The sequence below is a fragment of the Pagrus major genome, chromosome 20 (genome assembly GCF_040436345.1).
Source record: "Pagrus major chromosome 20, Pma_NU_1.0".
Lineage (NCBI taxonomy): Eukaryota > Metazoa > Chordata > Actinopteri > Spariformes > Sparidae > Pagrus > Pagrus major.
The window spans coordinates 14,866,856-14,885,921 of NC_133234.1; the positions used below are offsets into that span (position 1 = coordinate 14,866,856).

Genomic DNA, 19,066 nt, shown 5'->3' on the forward strand with positions numbered 1-19,066 from the left:
GAATGTAGTATATGAATGTCAGGTAGTAAACATGTACAGCTGCAGAACAGCTTCAGTCCTCGAGTACAGCTAATCAGTATCCAGCTTTGGCTTAATATGTTGACTGTGTACACAGTGAAGTAACAGGGTTACTGTTGGCTTCCTGCAGTAATCTGGGTTCTTAATCATCATGTAAACAAGACACCTGGTCTCTGTAATCAGGTTAGGGAATTAAAGAAATACGATTTCCCACCTTTAATTTTGCTGGAGAAAGCAGATGTTTTTGGCCACATATACTTAGAATCATGTTCTGCGTACTTCACCAGAGTTAGTATCACTGTGACGGCAGAATTCATTCCAAAGTTCATCTAAAACTTAATCTGACACAGACACAGAATAGTCTCTATACTGCAAGTCTTAATGATCACCCTTATAAGACTGTATTAGGGGAGAAATCTGAATCAGACCTGCTGCAAGAGTTTAATTGGTCATACAATTTTTTTCGGCTACAATTTTAGTTTTGTGGCAGATTTCACCTGTAGGGCGATAAGATGTTGTCTGACAAATGTTTAACCACTGCAGCTGTAGTTTTGGTATCTTAAACACAATAAATAACATTCATAACTGTATACTTACAGTCCATTACTGAAGTTTATGTAAACGTGATAAGATTTTGTAGATAACCTGTTGGGAAATTAAAGTGGTGTTTCATTTTGCTTTTCTTTATTAGATTCCATATTGAACGCCTGTGAGCCATTTTTTTTCCTTTATGTCATTTGTTAAAATACACCAGTATAGCACACTAAAACCTTGAGAAAGCACTAAAAGCCACTGGGAACTTGTAGTTTTATCAGGAACAACACAAGATATCAGAAGCTGTAAGTAGCTATCATTACACAGAACATTTTGGTTGTGGATTGAACTTTTGCTCTCTGAAAGCTGCAGAGTCACAGTATGTCAGTCTGAGCAGTCTCACTTCTCTCCACTTGGATCCTCTTGGTCTCCACTGATGCTACGTTCAGCCTCTGCTCGGTGTAGACCTGGCGGATGTCGTTGCGGGCAGCCAGAGCTCGCAGAGGGTTCCTAGAGCCCTGATTCCTTCTGGCTGGTCGAACTGCTCGCTTGTGTTCTGCTACAGCTGAGGTGAGCCTGAAGACATGGATACACCAAATAGACGTTATTTTAAATTCAAGCAAACAAGGACCTGAGAATTACAGTTGAGAAAAAATAGGAATCATAGGTTATTATTGTTAAATGATGTAATGTACAGTAATAAAAAATACATTTAATTTCTGTTGTGTTTCATGACATGTTAATAAAACAACAAATCCCTTAAGAGTTTTCCTTTAAATGCTTGTTGACTATTTTATTCTTGGCTATAAATAAAATTGTGTTCTTTCAGTAATGTGTGTTTGATATCTGTAAAGTTGCAGCTGATTTTCACAATATTATAGACATGATTGATGGCGAATGAAAAAACTAAAACAATGTCAATACAACACAGAAATGTTTTTTAGGGAAATGGTCAAAAAAGCATTCATCATTATGAACTAACTTTGGTGTATCGGCCTGGATCTGGCTGAGGTCCTCCTCCGTCAGCACCACACTTGAGTCCTGGAGAGACGAAGGCGAGACAGATCTGTAGAAGTTGCCGAAGGTCTCGTCATCATCCAGGGTCATCACCTCTTTCTCCGTCTCTGTAGTCACCTCGATAGTGGAGGTCTTGCTTTTGCTCACGCCTGACCCAGTGACCATAGCAGGAAACAAGAGGGATGGAACAGGAAGTGTTACAAAGACCTTTTCTCTGCTAATCATTTTTTTTCTTTTTGTGTTTGGTGTGTTGGATATCCTGTACTGTGAGCTTGCGGAATGTTTTGATTAAAATTCAACAACAAATAGATGTGTTGTACCTTTATTGTGGAGCTTGTCGAGGAAAGACTCCAGCTTGTCGAGTCTTTTATCTCCTTCCACCTTCACATCAGTTCTACTGGAGATTTCTGTTGAGCAAAAATAAACAAACGTGGCTTAATACACTTATGTATTACAATACAAAACCAATTTATGGTAGAATGTATCAAATGCAATTAATAAAAAAGGATTTAATTGAAATTTGTGGCATCTGGAGCATCTTGTGACACACATAGCCACACAGTTCAAGTATCAATATACTTTAAATATTCACAACATCTGCTGTATCAATTTAATCACTTTATTGATTCACACACTGATGTGCTACTATGTAAGTTGAACGGAAATGTCTCATACCTTCCAGTGGCTTCACAGGTGTGGCATTAGACTTCTTGAGAGAAATAAGAGGCGACTCTTCCTTTCCAGTATCTGACACGAGACCTGGAGGAACACATTGGGGAAAATTTACAACTCACGTCAGAGAAACTTGAATTAAAAAAGGGATTTTGAAAGAAAAATGACTGAAACTATCAGTGCATCAAATTTGTTGCATATTTATTTTCTGTCAATCAACTAATCGATTAATGAACTAAGCACTGCAGCTCTAAAACGTATCGTCCTTAGGCCTGAAATTCATGGTTCCCACATTCAGTTTCCAATAACTGAAGATATTCTATCCTATCGAATGTGCTTGAGCCTGAGAATGGAGGAGCCAAAGTTCTATATATGATGTTATAAGGGCTAAAATTGTTATTTTTTAATTGTTTGTTTGTCTATTTTCACAAAATAAAATAGGTCAGTTAGTTGATTTTCTTTTCTAATTTCATGTCAATTTTTCCTTTTCTGTAAAAAAGAAAAAAAAAGGCTACGTGTAAGATCTGACATGCACTAAATGGAATGCAAAAGTCATGCAGCAGCAGTAGAACAATGAGCACGCTCGACTCCTGACAAGCCAAACTGAATAAACAAAGTTTAGTTTTACCTCTCTTGGCCATGCGTCCAGCCACAGTGAACTGGATGGAGTCGTTGGCTGCCCCTTTGCCTTTGTTCTTCCACTGCTCCTCCTTGTCTTTAAGGATCTTCATCCTCTCAGCCAGCGACGTTTTGGCAACCGCGTCTACATTGGACTTCTGTTGGAACATTTATTCAGACAGACAGCTGTGAGGACACTGTGAAGTAAACCATGAGTTAGCAAGAAAGGTTGCACGCGGCCAGGAGTCTACTTAAGATATTGAAGCCACCTCACAGGCAAAACATAATTTATTAAAGATCCCATTACTTCCTAATTTTTTCTGGGGGCTTTTGGCTTGTTCCAAAAGCAACTCCTTCCAGAAGTTTTTCACCGTGTTATTCAAACTTTATTTTTACAACAAGAAACATGACGAATGTTGGGGCCTGACAGTAAAACACCAAAATCCCCGTTTATATACTAAGGCAATCCATCACCCCCAATTCAGTAGAGCTTTACTAAGGTGATTTACTCCTGCTGCCATTTTTGCACCTGAACTCCACCATTAAAAATGAATTAGCAGAGGTTTAATGGTCCCCCTGGTCCTACTGGACCCCAGGAGCTGTTAGAGTAATTAATGGTATTCCACTCCAAAATATTTGAGTTTTACAACCCCGCCTGAGTTTTTACTAGCTGCCTTCCTTTATCCCTTTGCTAATAATGAGCAATTCACTGTGTGTAATGTGCCATGAGTGGTGACTTCCTTTTTACAGTAGGTTACACACAGAACACTCCTGCAAAGGCAGACCTACATCCACAGGAGAAACAGACACAGAAAATAAATAAATAAATCCATATGAGTGCAACCGCAGGGCACAGAATGACAAACAAATGTCTGGGGTTCCCAAAACTCAGACAGGAATTTTTTCTTTGTGGATGAAAGATGATGTGAGATCTGCTGACTGTCACTCTGTAACTCAGAGCATCATCTTTACTGTAAGCTCTGAAGAGTCGACTTAAACATTCACAGATGTCAGCAGCTTTAAAGAGAGAAAGATGTTGTGGCTGAGGTGGTGAACTGCAGCCAGATGGATTTCTATGTGGGATTGGAATAGGACGAGTTTCTTGCAAAATCAGCAGTCTTTTCTCTAATTCTTTCACATTAAGTGATGTTGATACAAATAGGTGGAATGATTTGTCGTTTCAACTTGATTGTCTACATAGTATGTAACTAGATGAAGTTTGTTCCAAGCATAATGTAATGTATTTCAAAACAAAAGGACAAGTAAAGAAATACAGTGAAATTATATTAAAATTACCTCCAGAGGTGTCTTCCTCAAAGAGGTTTCCTTACTTGAGAACTTTACTGACATGCAAAGAGCATATTAACTTGAGATCCGCTAAGAGTCTTCATTTTGTAGTTTTTTCATAAAAGCTAATGGCTAGCACATAACTTTGTGTGAAATTCCTGCAGCTTGTTGAAGTTGTATTTTCGCATCACAGTTTCAGGATTCATTGTTTAGCAATACAATAGCTAGAACAGTAAGTTTGATGTTTTACAAAAATGGCAGGCTCAGATATCTCTCTGGTATTAGCTCATGACATCAAGACGTGTAGACTTATAGTCTACAGAATAACTTAATGGTTAGACCAACACGTTTCGGCTTGTTGCCCTAATCAGGGTCATCCTGATAAAGGCTTGTTTCATCACAAGCTGAAACACGTTGGTCTAACAATGAAGTTGTTCTGTTAACAAGTGCTGCTGGAGTTTTGCTCTTTTTAGACTCTTTTTCCTTCTCCACGCACGTTGGAAGTAGGTAAAGTTGTGGCAGAAACCCCAACTCTGCTTATGAATCATGAATTTAAACAAGCACTTACATGAATAGAGTTCTGTGACATATTAGTGACCTGTGCATGGTGTACCCCACCTCTCCCCTCATACAAATGATCAATGCCATAAACTCTAAACAAACCACAGTCTGCAGTTTTCAAAAGGCAATCTGTTATTGAAGTTTTTTATGAAACTAACAATCAGTTCGTGAAACTAGTTATTAATTTTGTGTATCAACAAAAACAATAGTAACTAATGCATCACCTCCAGCTCAGAGTATTTCCAAAAACAAAAGAAATTGTGAAGTTAAGCACCCCGTAGCCAGTGGTTGCTTGGTAAAACAGAAGAAAACTAACCTAGCAGTCGAAGAGACTCTGTGACTGGAAGGTCAAAAGTTTAATCCAACAACAGTCTTTGTGTCCTACAACAAATTTATTGTTGAATTGTCCCTGAGCAAGACTCTCCACCCCTGCTGAACCCATCATTTTTGATACCCTGGCAAGGAAGGACCTGGAAAGTGCTCTGCCATATGACAAGAATGTCTTAAAATTGAGATAACAAGCCTGGGGAATCATATGCTATCTGTCCTGAATGAATGTGACACATGCTGCAATATACAAACAGCCAAGTGGTAACAAAATGGAAAAACACCAGTTTCCCTCAAACAGACCAGAGCACGCACACACACACACACACACACACACAGAGACACACAGACACACAGACACACACATACACCCTCTCTCCTTTCAGTCTCTCACTCAGTTTGTACTTTCACATGATGTATAGTGTGGTCAAATATTAGCCTGACATGAGAGAAAAGTTCAAAGAAATACATTTAATCACACTGGCAGACGACACACTAGGGCTGCACATCAAAGTGAGCTCATGCTGATTTCATAACATGAACTAATATGATACATATTCTGACACGCAGAGCTGTTTCTACACATGTCCTTAATCCTGTTTCTTGTGCCTTTAAACTATTAAAGCCCCAAAACAACAACAACAACAATATCTGCCATCTCACACAGTCCTAAAGCCTTCTCACACACTTACACCGCCCCTCCAGCTAACAGCACATCTCTGGAGTCAATCAGGGAAGGGAAATACCTTGGCCTGACAGGACCCCAGAGAGCGGGGAGGGGAGGAAAGACTCTGGGCCTCAAACCCCCACAGGAAACCATTTTTCTCAGCCCCGCATTACTGTACGGTGCTGCCAGTGCCTCGGCCAAACCACTGACACAGATATCGACCAACTGAGGGCCAGCAAACCACATTCATGTAGCAACAGCAAGTGTGTTGACAGCTCTGATTTCTCTGCGGTAATTCTTAGAGTGTGAGAGGATGTCCAGAGCACAGGTAGAAAAATAAGGGCGAAAATTAAGAGATTTAAAGCATGCAAAGAGTAGAGCTGCAATGATCACTTGATTGAAGGAAAATTTCAAAGTATTTCAAAAATCTAATTGTTTCAGTCATTTTTCAACCAAAATGTCAAACATTTACTGATTCCAGCTTCCTAAATGTAAGGATTTGCTGCTTCTTTTGTCCTTAATGATAGTAAATGAAGGGTCTTTGGGTTTTGGACTGTTGGTTGGACAAAAGAAGCAATTCGAAGACGTTGCTTTGGGTTCTGGGAAATTATGAGGAGCATTTTTCACATTTTCTTTGGACATTTTATAGATTAAATGATTTATTGTGGAAACTATTCGGGAGATTAATTGACTATGAAAATAATCTTTAGTTGCAGCCCTAGCCAAGAGGCACAAACTGTACATATTTATGCAAGTTTACACACACTCACCTGAAGGGACTGGGAAAGGTTGACAGGCAGGTGCCAAAGTCAAAGAAAGGGGGAGAATCCGCAGGTAAGAACAGAGGAAACTGGAAATAAGGGTGAAAGGAGAAGGAATAGCAGAAGAGGAGAAGAGGAAGGGGAAATTATCAGAGAAATATGAAGTAAAGGAGCATAGGAGGGCACAGCAAGAGCTAGACAGAGTGTGTTTTAGCAGAGACATTTACAGTCATTTAAGGTTTGGGAGGATAGGAGAGAAAGGAAAAGGAAAAGGAAATAGACTGTTTATAACCAGTCATGCAGAGAGGGCAGACACTGTAGACTGAAAGCAACACATGTATGACTCATTCCAATTTATGAGGGTATGAAACTAGTCTCACGCAGTTTACTTGGAATCATTATAAATGTCTCAACCTGTTGGTGGATTTTCTACAAATGATTCCATGAGTTGTCTTTTTAAATCGCCTGTTTGAAGAGCCAACACACTCACAATGTATTAGAGGTAATCAACTCATCTTTAGTTGATTATCTCTGGGAATCACACCAGGGACAACTGATCATTAGTCTTAATGGACTGGATCAGACTGGTCTTAAATGAGTCATTGCTGGAATACAAACCGAGACATTGAGACAGATTTGAAACACAGATTGTAGATTGTGTTTGGACAGAATACTTTAAAATGTGTAATTAAATGAACTTTAAACTGCATTTAGATGAAATAACAAAAGTTTTATCTTGCTTTTTTTATTTAGATACAATGAATCATCTACTAATGTTGCTGCAAACAGGCAAAAGGTAACCTATGACTAACAATCATTACTTTAGACAAGACAGACCCTCTCTAAATTGAATTTATGACAAGGCATCACTTTACAACACAACCGTGGTGCATGGAACAGCTTAGCAGGCTTCACAGGAAACATCTGGAGCTGGTTGAAGCTGACCATGGTGTGTGTACCATGCATGTTACATTCCCTTGTCTCCCACATATCAACCAAAGAGCAACAACATCTGCTCCGGCTTGGGCAGTGCGGGAGATGAAACGACGTGCCGAAACATGTACGATTAATAGCTTTTCCTCAAGGGAAACGGAAATGTAACAAGAATAATCACATATAAGGAAACGCCCAAAAGCTAATGCCTACATGGCATCAACGGCAATAATTTAGCCGAACCATGCATTATCACCAATGTGAGTTAGTTTCCCAGAGCTATACAGTAGCAGCCGCAGTGCACAGCAGGTTCCAGACCAGTTCTATAACCTCAGAGAGAATTAAAAGAAGAAATCCGCAAACATTTTGGACACCAGTTTGGCTTTCTTTCATGCGTGTGAGTGTTGAGGATGCAGTTTTTCTACCAAATTATTATGGATTTTAGTGTTGATTCATCATAAATGAAGACAGACCACACAAATCCAAAATGACATCAGTTTTCAGCATTTAATTGACTGGGGATTTGTTCAAATATTTGACCGTCTGCACTTACTTATAAAAGTGGCTTTTTCCAGACTACGAGAGGATTTATTCAGAGGTTAGGTCATCCTTGGACGAAGGATGAGCCCAAAACCAGAAATCCCCCAAGAGGATCATTGATCTTACCAGACATCAAGCCAAGAGGACGGTTCGTTTAAATAAACATGACATCACTTCAATCTTAAGTGTTTTGGGGATATTCCTTGTGGCACACATCGGGGTTTTCCACTGTTGTAGCGCCATTCTTCACTTGAACTGCTTATTACAGAGTGTAGTGTTGTTTTCCCACTTGAAGACTCAGTAAGGGTGGTCTTGTTTGTTTGGGAGAGCATGTCGAAACCTGCATGAACTTTTATCACCACTTCAAAATATGTCAGTTATCTGAGCATGTGTCTGTTTAATGCTGACCTGTGTAAAACTTAATGACCTCAATGTTTAAGTACATTTAAGAAACACAAACAGGCTTCCTTATAGAAAGAATTATTTTTTAACTCTGAGGAGAAGAAAGGAAAGTGCAAAAACCAACAAAGGAAGGTTTGCAGGTGTTTGGTCATGGTGTAGGGTTTTATTTTTACAATGGGTGAGGGGTGTGTCCCTCTTTCTCTTTGGGAGGCTAGCTAAGCCCTGGATCTCTGGCTTTGGCCACCACTCCCAAATCTGCTGCATCCCCCAAAGCCCTCCTAACCTCACACACCTCTTGGCAGCAACTCCGGGAAATAAGCTGATTCAGCAGAGGAGGAAATGTGTCCGCAGCCAAATCTTTCCCTCCCTGCTCACAAAGCTGAGGGGAAGCCTCGACATATGGCAGGATTTGCTCATTACTGCCCGTTTACACAAAAAACAATGCATTCCAAAAAAAACAAAACTCTTATTTTTAAGACCCATTATTCACACTGACCAACCTCCTACTAAACTATACAACACAAAGAAAGTTTTGCTCAGTAAGTGAAATCTTACCTTTTTCCTCCAAGCGTTTTCAGCATCATGCAGCTGCTCGAAGCGCTCAGTTAGTGATGTCTGGACCTGCGGTTTGGCCTTTTTCCTGCTGTCCTTCTTCTCATGTTCACTACTAAAATCTGCAAGTCTGAAGAAGGCAAAAGACAATTTAGTTCTTTACTCTGAGTAGCATCAATATCTACTGTCTAATTTACCTTTTCTATGCATTTTAGAGAGCCTTAACTTGAGCCTTCTTGAGTCTGATTATTAAAGATGTGTAAAAGTGAGACTCCATGACTGAAAATGACTTGTCTACAAGTCAATTTGCCTTAATTAATTATTGGGTGCGTTAGTAATATGCCCAAAATAAAAATTAATCAAAAGTTCAATTAAATAATATATTGAAAGGTGAAGCGATAGATTTTTAATGTGTTTGTGGAACCATCCTCAGATTTCAGTACTGATGCTTAAGTGTACAAAGTTCCACTGAGCGATAAGAACTAAAACAATATTCCAACAATATCTAAGAGACAAACTGATTGTGATGAATTAAGTAAAAGAGTGTATGCAGTGTTTCCGTGACATTAATTTTTCATTATTGATGCAGCTGCTTCAGAATTTTATGAGATGTCAAGAAGTCGCAAATACACGACTCTGCAGAGCTGTTCTCTCTCCTGAACTCGAACTATTGTCCGCTCTCTCTCAACTTTGAGGATGAGCAACTAGAACAGTAACAGCAGTCAATCATCCGTTAAGTCATGACAACTACATAAACGACAGCACAAGTACAGTATTTTCTCCTCAGGCAGAGTTTCAAACAGGGCAGAAGGGCAGAGGATACGCTTAGGTTATTGGAGAACAGGACAAAATGTAGATTTAACTCCAACATCAGTTTGGCGAGTAAATCTCGGGAAGCTATTCACAGCACTGGAGGGTAAATGTTTGTACCAAAATTGTCATGTCATGAAAAACTACGCTCAGAGCTTCTACTGCATTTTGGTGTCATATATCAGTGTGCATCTTCTTTCCTCTCTGCCGTCTTTGACAGAGTTTGACACACACACACACACACACACACAAATTCCCTTTTCTTTGCATAAACAAAAAGTCCTTATACTTTATATTCCTTCATCATAATGCATTTTGTGTTTGTGTACATCCAATGACCTCTGTTTGAGTGAGGAGCCCTGGCTTCCATCCAAACTGCTCTCCAGCTCCTCGACATCCTCCGACACTGTGGACTGCTCCAGGCTCTCAACAGGCGAGGGACTCCGCATCTCCTCACAGCTCCCCCTGCTGCTACCACTGCTTCCCTCCGTCTGCTGTCTGTCGACGCTGAAGCTCCCTCCATCTGTGATATCATCAGTCAATGACTCATCCTCTCTGTCATTTTTCCCATTGGGCTCTTCATCCATCTCCTCCTCCTCTTCCTCCTCTTCTTCCTCCTCCTCCTCCATCTCATCCTCCTCCATCTCCTCCTCGCTCTCGGGGTGGCTGAGGGTGATGCTGCTTTGTCGGGCCCGCGTGTACTCAGGCGCCGAGCCCTCGCTGTGGTCCGACTCCACGCTGGTGGAGCGGCTTTTCTTTAGGATTCCCTTGATGCCTCGAGGCCCCGAGTCTTGGCGCTGCAGAGAGGCAGGCTGACAGGGAGGAGAGGGAGGGGGGGAGGTGTCTTTGTTCTTGCTGAGGGGGAGAGCTCTGTCCGAGAGAAGACTGGAAGGCTGGTGGAGAGAGGGAGAAAGGGAGGGAAGGTTTGTTTTTGTTTTTTTACTATAAGCCATAATATTTACAATATCTGGTCAAGACAATTAAAGTTGCACTACTACTTGAGGCGAATTATAGGGTCCTTGTAACTCTCTGACCAGACCAACAGTTTCCTCTGCAGTTTCCACATAAACAGAAAAAACTCTATTCCTTACTGTTTGTCTCAAGGGTACAAACATATCAAGAAACACATATTCCTGTCCCAACTGCTACTGTTTCTTCTTTCTTCTTCTTTCTGACTACTGTTATCAAGAGACTCTTGATTAGTATGTGTCAGATGAGCAGCATGAGGGGGTTAAAGAGATATAGAAGCAGTGATAAGTAAAAAAAAAGAAAAAAAGAAAATGACTAAGAGCTGGATAAAGCAGAAACAATGGTGATAAGAAAAAGAGTGAGTGAAAATCCAGAAGTTGAAGGGGAGAAACAAAAAGAGGCAAACAGTGTGTCAACAAAGATTGATTCCTTTGTCAATTAATCTACACGTTTGTTGTTTTTTCTTGAAAAAACACACATGTTGATAGAAAACACATGTTGTGTTGAGTAATGTTGTAAATGTAAGACAAAAGCCATTTGTAATCTGAGCAACCATAAAATCTGAACTATTTTCAGGATGTGATTATGCTTTAAAATGCATTTAACGAGTAATACTTTTCAAAATACTGTAAATAAATGTATATCAAACATGGACAAGCAATAACCCATATAATCACACCCTTTTGTCTGTGTTCAATATGTTGATGCTTAGATGATACAACAGCAGCTGGAACAACAGCAGACGACCTCCTGACAGGTCAAAGGTCATGTGGGAGTGCTGATTTAGGAGGAGATGAAGGCAGAAACAGATCGTGGGGCCAGCTGGGTGTAATAGTGCAACGCTAACCGGGCGGTCGTCTTAAATGAAAAACATCAGTGTATAACGTGTGGGGTGTACAGTATGTGTAGGTACTTTCAACATTTTAAGATCTGACGTAATCATACTTTGTCCAGATGAATCTAGGCATATGTGTGTGTGTGTGTTTGCATTGCAACTATACAGCAGTGACATGAATTACAATCTAAACTTCAGCTTTAAAAACAAAAAAACTAAACTAAAGCAGACCCGGAGGTAAACAGAGCCAAAGTTAAGGTGAGTAACAGTTTTGGAATTGGCTCGCATGTGGTGGAAACATTTTTTCAGAATTACAACAGCAGTGGTCAAAAATATGATCTCTCTAAACACAATCCACAGAGATGACTTTTATGTAAGAGCCTATTGAGTTTTAAAGACACCTTTGCAGTAGTACTGAGTTGTATAAAATCTTAAGAAAACATTAACTTTTGTATAAAATGGGGAAAAAACTACTGACCTTTTCTTCAACAGTGGCAACATATTCATCTGTGGCTTCTTTCTCATCCATTACTTTGTTTCTATCAGTTTTGGAGAGTCTGGAATGTCAGAGAAAAAAGGACAACAATGGTGGGAACAGACAGGAATAAAAAAACATTTTTAAAAATTGCAGGAGAGAGCTGTGAAGTGAATTCAAACCACAAAGAAAGTTACCAATTGCATTGATTAGGTTATACCAACTAAGAATACAGTAGTATATCACCACCCTGAATTGACTGTCGCTTGTATCAAAGTTGTATTCTTAACAGCTGCAGAAGATGTTTTGTTTCCTTGATCATTACAAACACATAGGGCGTGCCAAAATCAATACACAGTCACTGATTTGCAGATAATCAATCTAGGCTCTGAGCCAGCACAATGATAAACACTCTGAACTTCACTAATACACCACAGCAAACCCTGGCAGGTTAAGTAGGTCCACACACTCATAATCACTGACTCATCTTATGTGGGTGTGTTTAACCTTTGGAAGGCATTGATGATCAGACACATTCAGTTTTGCTTTTGTAGTGAGGACTTCAAACTGCACAGTTTTTGTGCTTGTTTTGATTGGCTTAATCCATGCAGTGCATTAGAGCTTTGCTGAAAAGGATCAAGGACAAGGGCCAGTTTCAATTCATTAGATATACTGATATCACATCTGACTTCAGTCCAGACCCTCTTACTCCAGTGGTTACAGTGCTGAATACATTCTGGCTCTCACTGCTGCCGCTATTAACTTCAATCTGGTTTGCAGCACCATGGCTCCCTGAGCGTGTGTATTTATGCATGTGTGCCACAGAGTGTGTGGTACCAGAGAAGGTCTGCAGGTTTATCTGGTTTATCTCTGCAGCAGTATACATCATTAGACAGCCTTGAATTGGCCTGTAATTATCTCTGTGCTACATACAATCGCTGTGTGTGTGTGTGCCAGCTGGTTTCAGGTTGAATCTGTTTGTTCAGTCTGCTTTTGTTGTAGCACATGTCTCTTAGATAATCTCTTACTTGAATGTTGAAAAAGAAGACTCCATTCCCAGTTTAAATACAATTAGCTGATAAAACTCTCCCACTGTGCAGTTTCCCTAATAAATCGATACGTCTGCTCTCCTGACTGATTCATTCTACTGAGACTATGACCTGCCTACCTGGTAGAGGAATCCTCTTCGTCGCTGCTGGTCAGCTGTGACTTTAGCCTGTTGTTGGCACGTCGGCCGCTGCTTCCATCCTCTCCCCCCTCCAGGTCCTACGGACAAAAACAAGTTTGTAGCCTAACGATTAGTATTACATTTGAAAGACATTCTGCCAAAGTCCTACACCAGCTGTGAAAAACAAATCTTGATAGGGGAAGTGAATGAATGAATGAGGCTCCACCCCAACACTTGAGCAAAACACTTAACCCTTGCAAATACTCCAGTCGAGTTGCTCAGAGTTTAAAGCTGTAGCGTTCAAGTGATTGTGAAGTGTCTGCCCACCCTGAGTACATACAATAAAAACTAAAATGGAGAGAGATGAGTTATGCTGGTACTGCATTTTCCACATTAAAATAAAGTGCCCTCAAGGGAGCCATTGGTTTGTTTTTATTTTTTATCATCTTTAAAAGGTTAAAAATTCCCTCCAGACATATCATAGGAAATAAAAATACTGTATTAATAATTTGTGTCTGACATGATTTTCCATTAAAAACTCCTATTATTTGGTTAAATATTCTAAAATTTACATCTACTCCTGTTATTGATAAATTCATAATCTATGAATATGCCAGCGTGTATTTCAAAAGTTGAATTCTGTCCCAGTTCTACTTCACTGAAATGTCCATCCTCAGTGTTTGTGCGCTGAAGGCTTCATATCACACTTGTGTAAGTTGCTAACTAGACCGTGATTCGCTTCAAACTAGTCGTGATGTCACAAAATAAAGCTCGTACAAACAACTCAGATTAAAAGGTGAGCAGAGAAACGTCTCCCTTCAGCAGATGATTTTGAATTTAAATTTTAAAACCTTTTTTTAGTTTAGCGCTTTTGTTTCCCCAAATTTTCTGCCTTTCCACTCGTTTTTCTGCGTTTTTTAGGCACATGAAACAGATGGATGGAAATGCACCTACTGACTGTTACCTACCACAATATTAGCTGTACAGTGTAATGATTAGAAACAGAAAAACAATACCTAGACTTGTTACAAATTCTAGTTCAACCTAAACCAATATAATCTTTCATAGTCTCTCGATCAGACACAAACAGTGTGAACCATGCAGCTGTGTCGGGTTCTTTGTCAGTAAACACTTTACCAAGGCCCTGGGGTGACCTGTTGAAGATAAGTGGATCTCCAGCTGTGAGCCAAGCAACAGAAATCAAATGCTCTTTTCTCACAAAATTGCACCCCCAAAGCCTACAGAATTAGAGGCCTCTTACACTCTCTGATTATAAAAAAGGAACTTATTTTTCCACCCAGCATGAATAAAAAAAAACAAGTTTTTATAGACTCAGGAAATTCAGCCTGGAAATTCGAAATATAAATGAGGTGTATCTTTGTCCAGAAGTCTCTATGTATACATTTTTATTGCCTCCATCCGTGCTGGAAAGCAGACATAGTGTAACCTCACTCCTATTCAGTTTCTCCTGCTGGAGACACTGACTCACCGGCTGTCAACAGGGACTGTGGAGGAGAAATGAGTGATAAGGGAAAAGTGAAGACAGCAGAGGGGCATCTATCACTGCTGATGACTTTCAAGTGAGACACCTTAAAATAACAGGGATTTAGGGTAGGACACAGGACGTAGAGAGCTGAAAAAAGATAGAACAAAAGTATTATGAGTGTGAGAGCCTCTCTTGTTTTCCCAGCAGGTTTTTGGTCGGAGCAACTTACTGCCATCTGGGTTCACTTGGCCAACCTTGGCACTGCTCCTGGTCTGTAAAGGCCAAGCTAGAACAGCTATTTACATCCAATATTACGAAACCTAACCACTTCTGGAACCTAAGCAGCCTGGGAAAGTGGGGGAATCTCTGCATTTTCAAGAGCACATGTGTATATCTACCATAAGATTGGGGACATTATCAAGTTTCAGTTTCTGAGTGGATCTTTTAGCTCTCTAGACTTCTCTTCCCACCATTGCTTTAAGACCTCCAGTGGGTGTGAAGTCATGACTTTGGCCAAGTGTGCATCCAGGTGCAGGACAGCTCAGAGCTGTATGGAACAGCTCAATTTGTTATTAATGGAGCAAACTTCCCGAGAGGGTTGAAGTGTACACCAGCTGCACTGGAAAGAGCTGGGAGTAAATCAGAAAAGGAAATGAGAAGAATCAACAGTAGACTGTAGAAAAATGCAGAAAAATCTGTGATATCACTGTGATTATATACTGATGTTTTGAAGCTTGGATTTGGTTTAGTGTGTGATGTCATTTGGAGCTATCACATTTAAATCTGGGCTGAGGTGAGAAGAGCAAGCGGCGAATACCACGGCTGACTGCCGAGATGCCTGTCAATGGGTTGGAGCCTTTGTTGGCCTAGTTACAATCATGTTGAAATTATTTTGACAGATATTGTGATTGCGATATGATTTATGATTTGTGGGAATGATTTTTGCATCACAGTTTTCATTTTCGCTGAAAACAATAATTATGATATTATGACATTTGTTCATCTGGAGAACAAGATTTATATTCCAGGGCATCTCTGCTACAGCTAAGACAAAGGTGCTTTTTCCAGGGCTTCCACACCCTTAGGTTTGCATCTTTTGTATTTAACACATAACACGGCCCTCATATACGGAGGGATATACTAAATATCAAGCCACAAGCTTAGCTTTGGTGACTGCACACAGCTCTCCAGAAGACCCGACCTCATTAGCGCAGTGATAAACTCTCCAACTTTGAGGAAATTTAGGTGAATGCATGGAAACAAGACAACTTTGTAATTACTTTAAGTCTTCTCCTCTTTTTGTAGCGGCTAACTGCCCCCACCGCCTGCGCTAATCTAGCATGAACCAGTCTGTCCACTGACAGTAGAGAGACCAAATTGATAGCAAACAAGCTGACCCCTAACTTCCAAAGTAATAGAGAGTTGCTGCGGTTAGTAATTTTAATGTAATTACTAAATTTTAAATTGTGAATGATGCCCAACACTGCTTTGGACTAGAAGTTGTTCAAACTTATTTTCCAGTGAAAAGAAACAGTAAATCATGGTTTAGATACACAAAACATTTTGATAAAGGGAGTTAGAAGTCAAACCTTAAAAAGAGACATGTTGGAAGTCCTCTGCGCTGAGTCCGCAGGCTTCTTGTCAGCTAAAAAGAATACACACACAAGGTTGACCATGAATACAACAGAGAGCACACATTTGCACTAACAGTACATCAGGGTGTCATCTTACAATCAGGGTTTAAGATGGACAGTGTGTGTTTGGTATCCACAACATAATGCATCGTTGATGGATGGTCAAACAGACACTGGCTTTTAGTAAGTGGAGAATACAATTGCAAGACTGAGCACAGAAACTTGCACAAAGGTAGATTAAACAGGCAAATCAGTCTATGCCTGAGAGAACAGTCATACAAACTCCCACACACACCAATCTCTTTAAAAGTCAAGACATGCTGTACTCAAGGGGGCAATACACACAGCAGAGTCTTTCCAGGTAAGGTGGAAGTTTTCCTTGCTGTGGATAACAGCTTGAAAAATTACAGGATATTATATTATAGGCTTCTGCAGTTCTTCTAAGGTGTCTTTGGATCAGATAAAATAGAGATATTTCCTGTCTCAGAGTTGGTTTGAAGAGTCACTGGGCTCGAGTAGACTCAGAGTTTATCATTAAACAATGTACTTGTTAAAGAAAGGAATATTATTACTGTGTGTGGGCATATGAGCAAGAGAGAAATGATTTCATGGGAGTTGTCTAATCAAAAACAGCCCTGAGAATATACACTTCTAATGCGAACAAAAGCAAGCCATTAAATTTAATGGTATTCCCAAACAACACAAATTTCTTAAGTCAGCACACTCAAACTCCCTCTCCCACTCTAAGTCTGTTTTCATTGCCTTGACAATGGGAAACTTCAAGCCAAAATTGTTCCCCCTCTTAGAAAAAAAGAAAAAAAAGGAACAAACAAATCTCTGTCAAACTTTTTTTTGGTCCCCTTTTCCACTGGAAACAAAAATGTTCCGCTGAGGCCATATACTCTAGTTTTGATTTATGTTTCTAGGCTCCCCTGCTGTCCAGAACTTTGCTTGATTTAGTTCAGGTGATGAAACGTTATGCATTGCAGACTGGTGACTCCACTCAGACTGCACTCTTTTAGTTTTGACTCGGGTCCAATCTTTTTTACATCATCATCCATTCACCGTCCAAGCCAGCGACGGAGAAAGAGAGAGAGAGAAAAAAAAAAGAAAAACTCAAGACATGGAAAAACCTCCACTTAAGTTTACTGACTTCTCCACAAGTGTTTTCATCCATCTTATCCACCAGTTACAGCTGCTGAGAGCTTATTGGATGCACCTTTGACCTTGTAATGACCAGTAGAGCCTGCACATATGTGAATATTAGCCAAATAGAGTTCAATAAATCAGTATATTGTGTTTGTCTCGCTGGCTTGTGGGAGAGCTTGAGGGTCGGGGAAACCCTTGATGTGACCATGAGAGGCACTCTGGCTCAGAGCACTGAATCCTCTGCCAGCTTGGACAGGAAGCGCCATCAGCCATGTGAACGCACTGCCAATGCTCTCACACGCTCTAGCCATCACACACACACATATCTCAATTAGAGATGAACACTGACTGCCCTTTGTTCCTATTTCTGTGTCTTTGGTCCTTTAAGTACAAGTTTAGCTCTTGTCTTCAAACCACAGAAATACACTGCCCCTTTTTCTTCTCTAATCAGTTAATCTACATGCCGTGTTTGAGAGGTAATCAATCAAAGTATGGTAAATTGTGCATTTACATCTTTTGTCCAAAGCACTTCTCAAGGTTTTTGCTGCTCATTCATAGCATGCTGGCCTGACCATCGGGAGCAATGTGGGGTTCAGTGTCTTGCCCAAGGACACTTTGACATGAGGACAGGAGGGGGTGGGGATCAAAAACACCAACCCTGTGATCAGTAGACTACTTACTCTATCTCCTGAGCCACAGCTGCCCCAAAGCAATCGAATTCAGTATTATTTCTGTTAGGCTTGGGGGATATTGTTCCACCCAAATATAGCAATAGATACTATTAAAGTCTTACAGCAAGACATCTAGCCTCATTCAAATCCCTTGGCGGTGCATTTTCTCTCACTTTAAACCCGAAATAATGCCAAACTGGTGAGCTGGCGTTTTTAGAAACTAAGTCCTCCATGTCTATACATTAAAGCGCTCCCTGCATGCTGCTACATAAGGCCAATTAACCTGTAGTAACCTCTGCCAGTCCAGTCTCATTCCCATCTGCCATGACAGCTCAGCATGCATTTTTCTTTTCAAAATAAAAGCCTGAGCTGTTGGTAAATCTATGTTGTAGATAACTGCAAATATCTTAATATTCAATGATATCTAATATCAGCCCAAAGCCTAATTTGTATACTGTTTTAATTAATCAAGTCATCACAATGTTCCTATATACTGTATAGATATTGCGATTCACATTTTTGTCTCAATCAATGACAGGACACATGATTTTTTTTCAAGTAAAACAGTAGAAAACCATTAAACTCAATGTGGTGAACATGGTTTTAACGTTTTTATAATGTAATTTAAAATACTTTATTAAATAATCTTCCAAATGTTTTAACAGATGACACATAACAGCTGGGAAACATTCAGTTAAGTAACAAATACAGTAATTGTATGTCCTGTCTGTGTTAATAGATGTAAAACTGTGTGTGGCAATATGCAGCAGTGAGTAAAAGATTAGTACCCACTGACTGTTCACGTCTGTCTTCATGTTGTGTTTTAAATTTCACAACTTTTTTCATCATAGATCAGACCCATTTTTCCTGAGAAGGAGCTTGAACCTGGATTTGTGCAATGAACAAAGCTTTTCCCACGGCATTTGGTGAGTAAGCACTTGAGTCAAACTCACTAATCAGTGTTTGGATAAACCTTTTAT

At 40.0% G+C, this 19,066-nt stretch overlaps 1 protein-coding gene across 1 annotated transcript in view; it reads right to left on the minus strand.

Moving 5' to 3' along the window:
- The window catches only part of svild (supervillin d), a 45,395-nt gene that overhangs the window by 7,538 nt on the left and 18,791 nt on the right, over positions 1–19,066 (minus strand). Inside the window, exons 4-13 of the mRNA XM_073489232.1 lie at positions 16,222–16,277; positions 13,147–13,244; positions 11,982–12,060; positions 10,039–10,592; positions 8,893–9,019; positions 2,870–3,017; positions 2,245–2,328; positions 1,890–1,976; positions 1,535–1,718; positions 956–1,128 (exon numbers count right to left, since the gene is read on the minus strand). Of these exons, the coding sequence (XP_073345333.1) occupies positions 956–1,128; positions 1,535–1,718; positions 1,890–1,976; positions 2,245–2,328; positions 2,870–3,017; positions 8,893–9,019; positions 10,039–10,592; positions 11,982–12,060; positions 13,147–13,244; positions 16,222–16,277 (1,590 nt within the window). The remainder of the gene's footprint in view (positions 1–955; positions 1,129–1,534; positions 1,719–1,889; positions 1,977–2,244; positions 2,329–2,869; positions 3,018–8,892; positions 9,020–10,038; positions 10,593–11,981; positions 12,061–13,146; positions 13,245–16,221; positions 16,278–19,066) is intronic.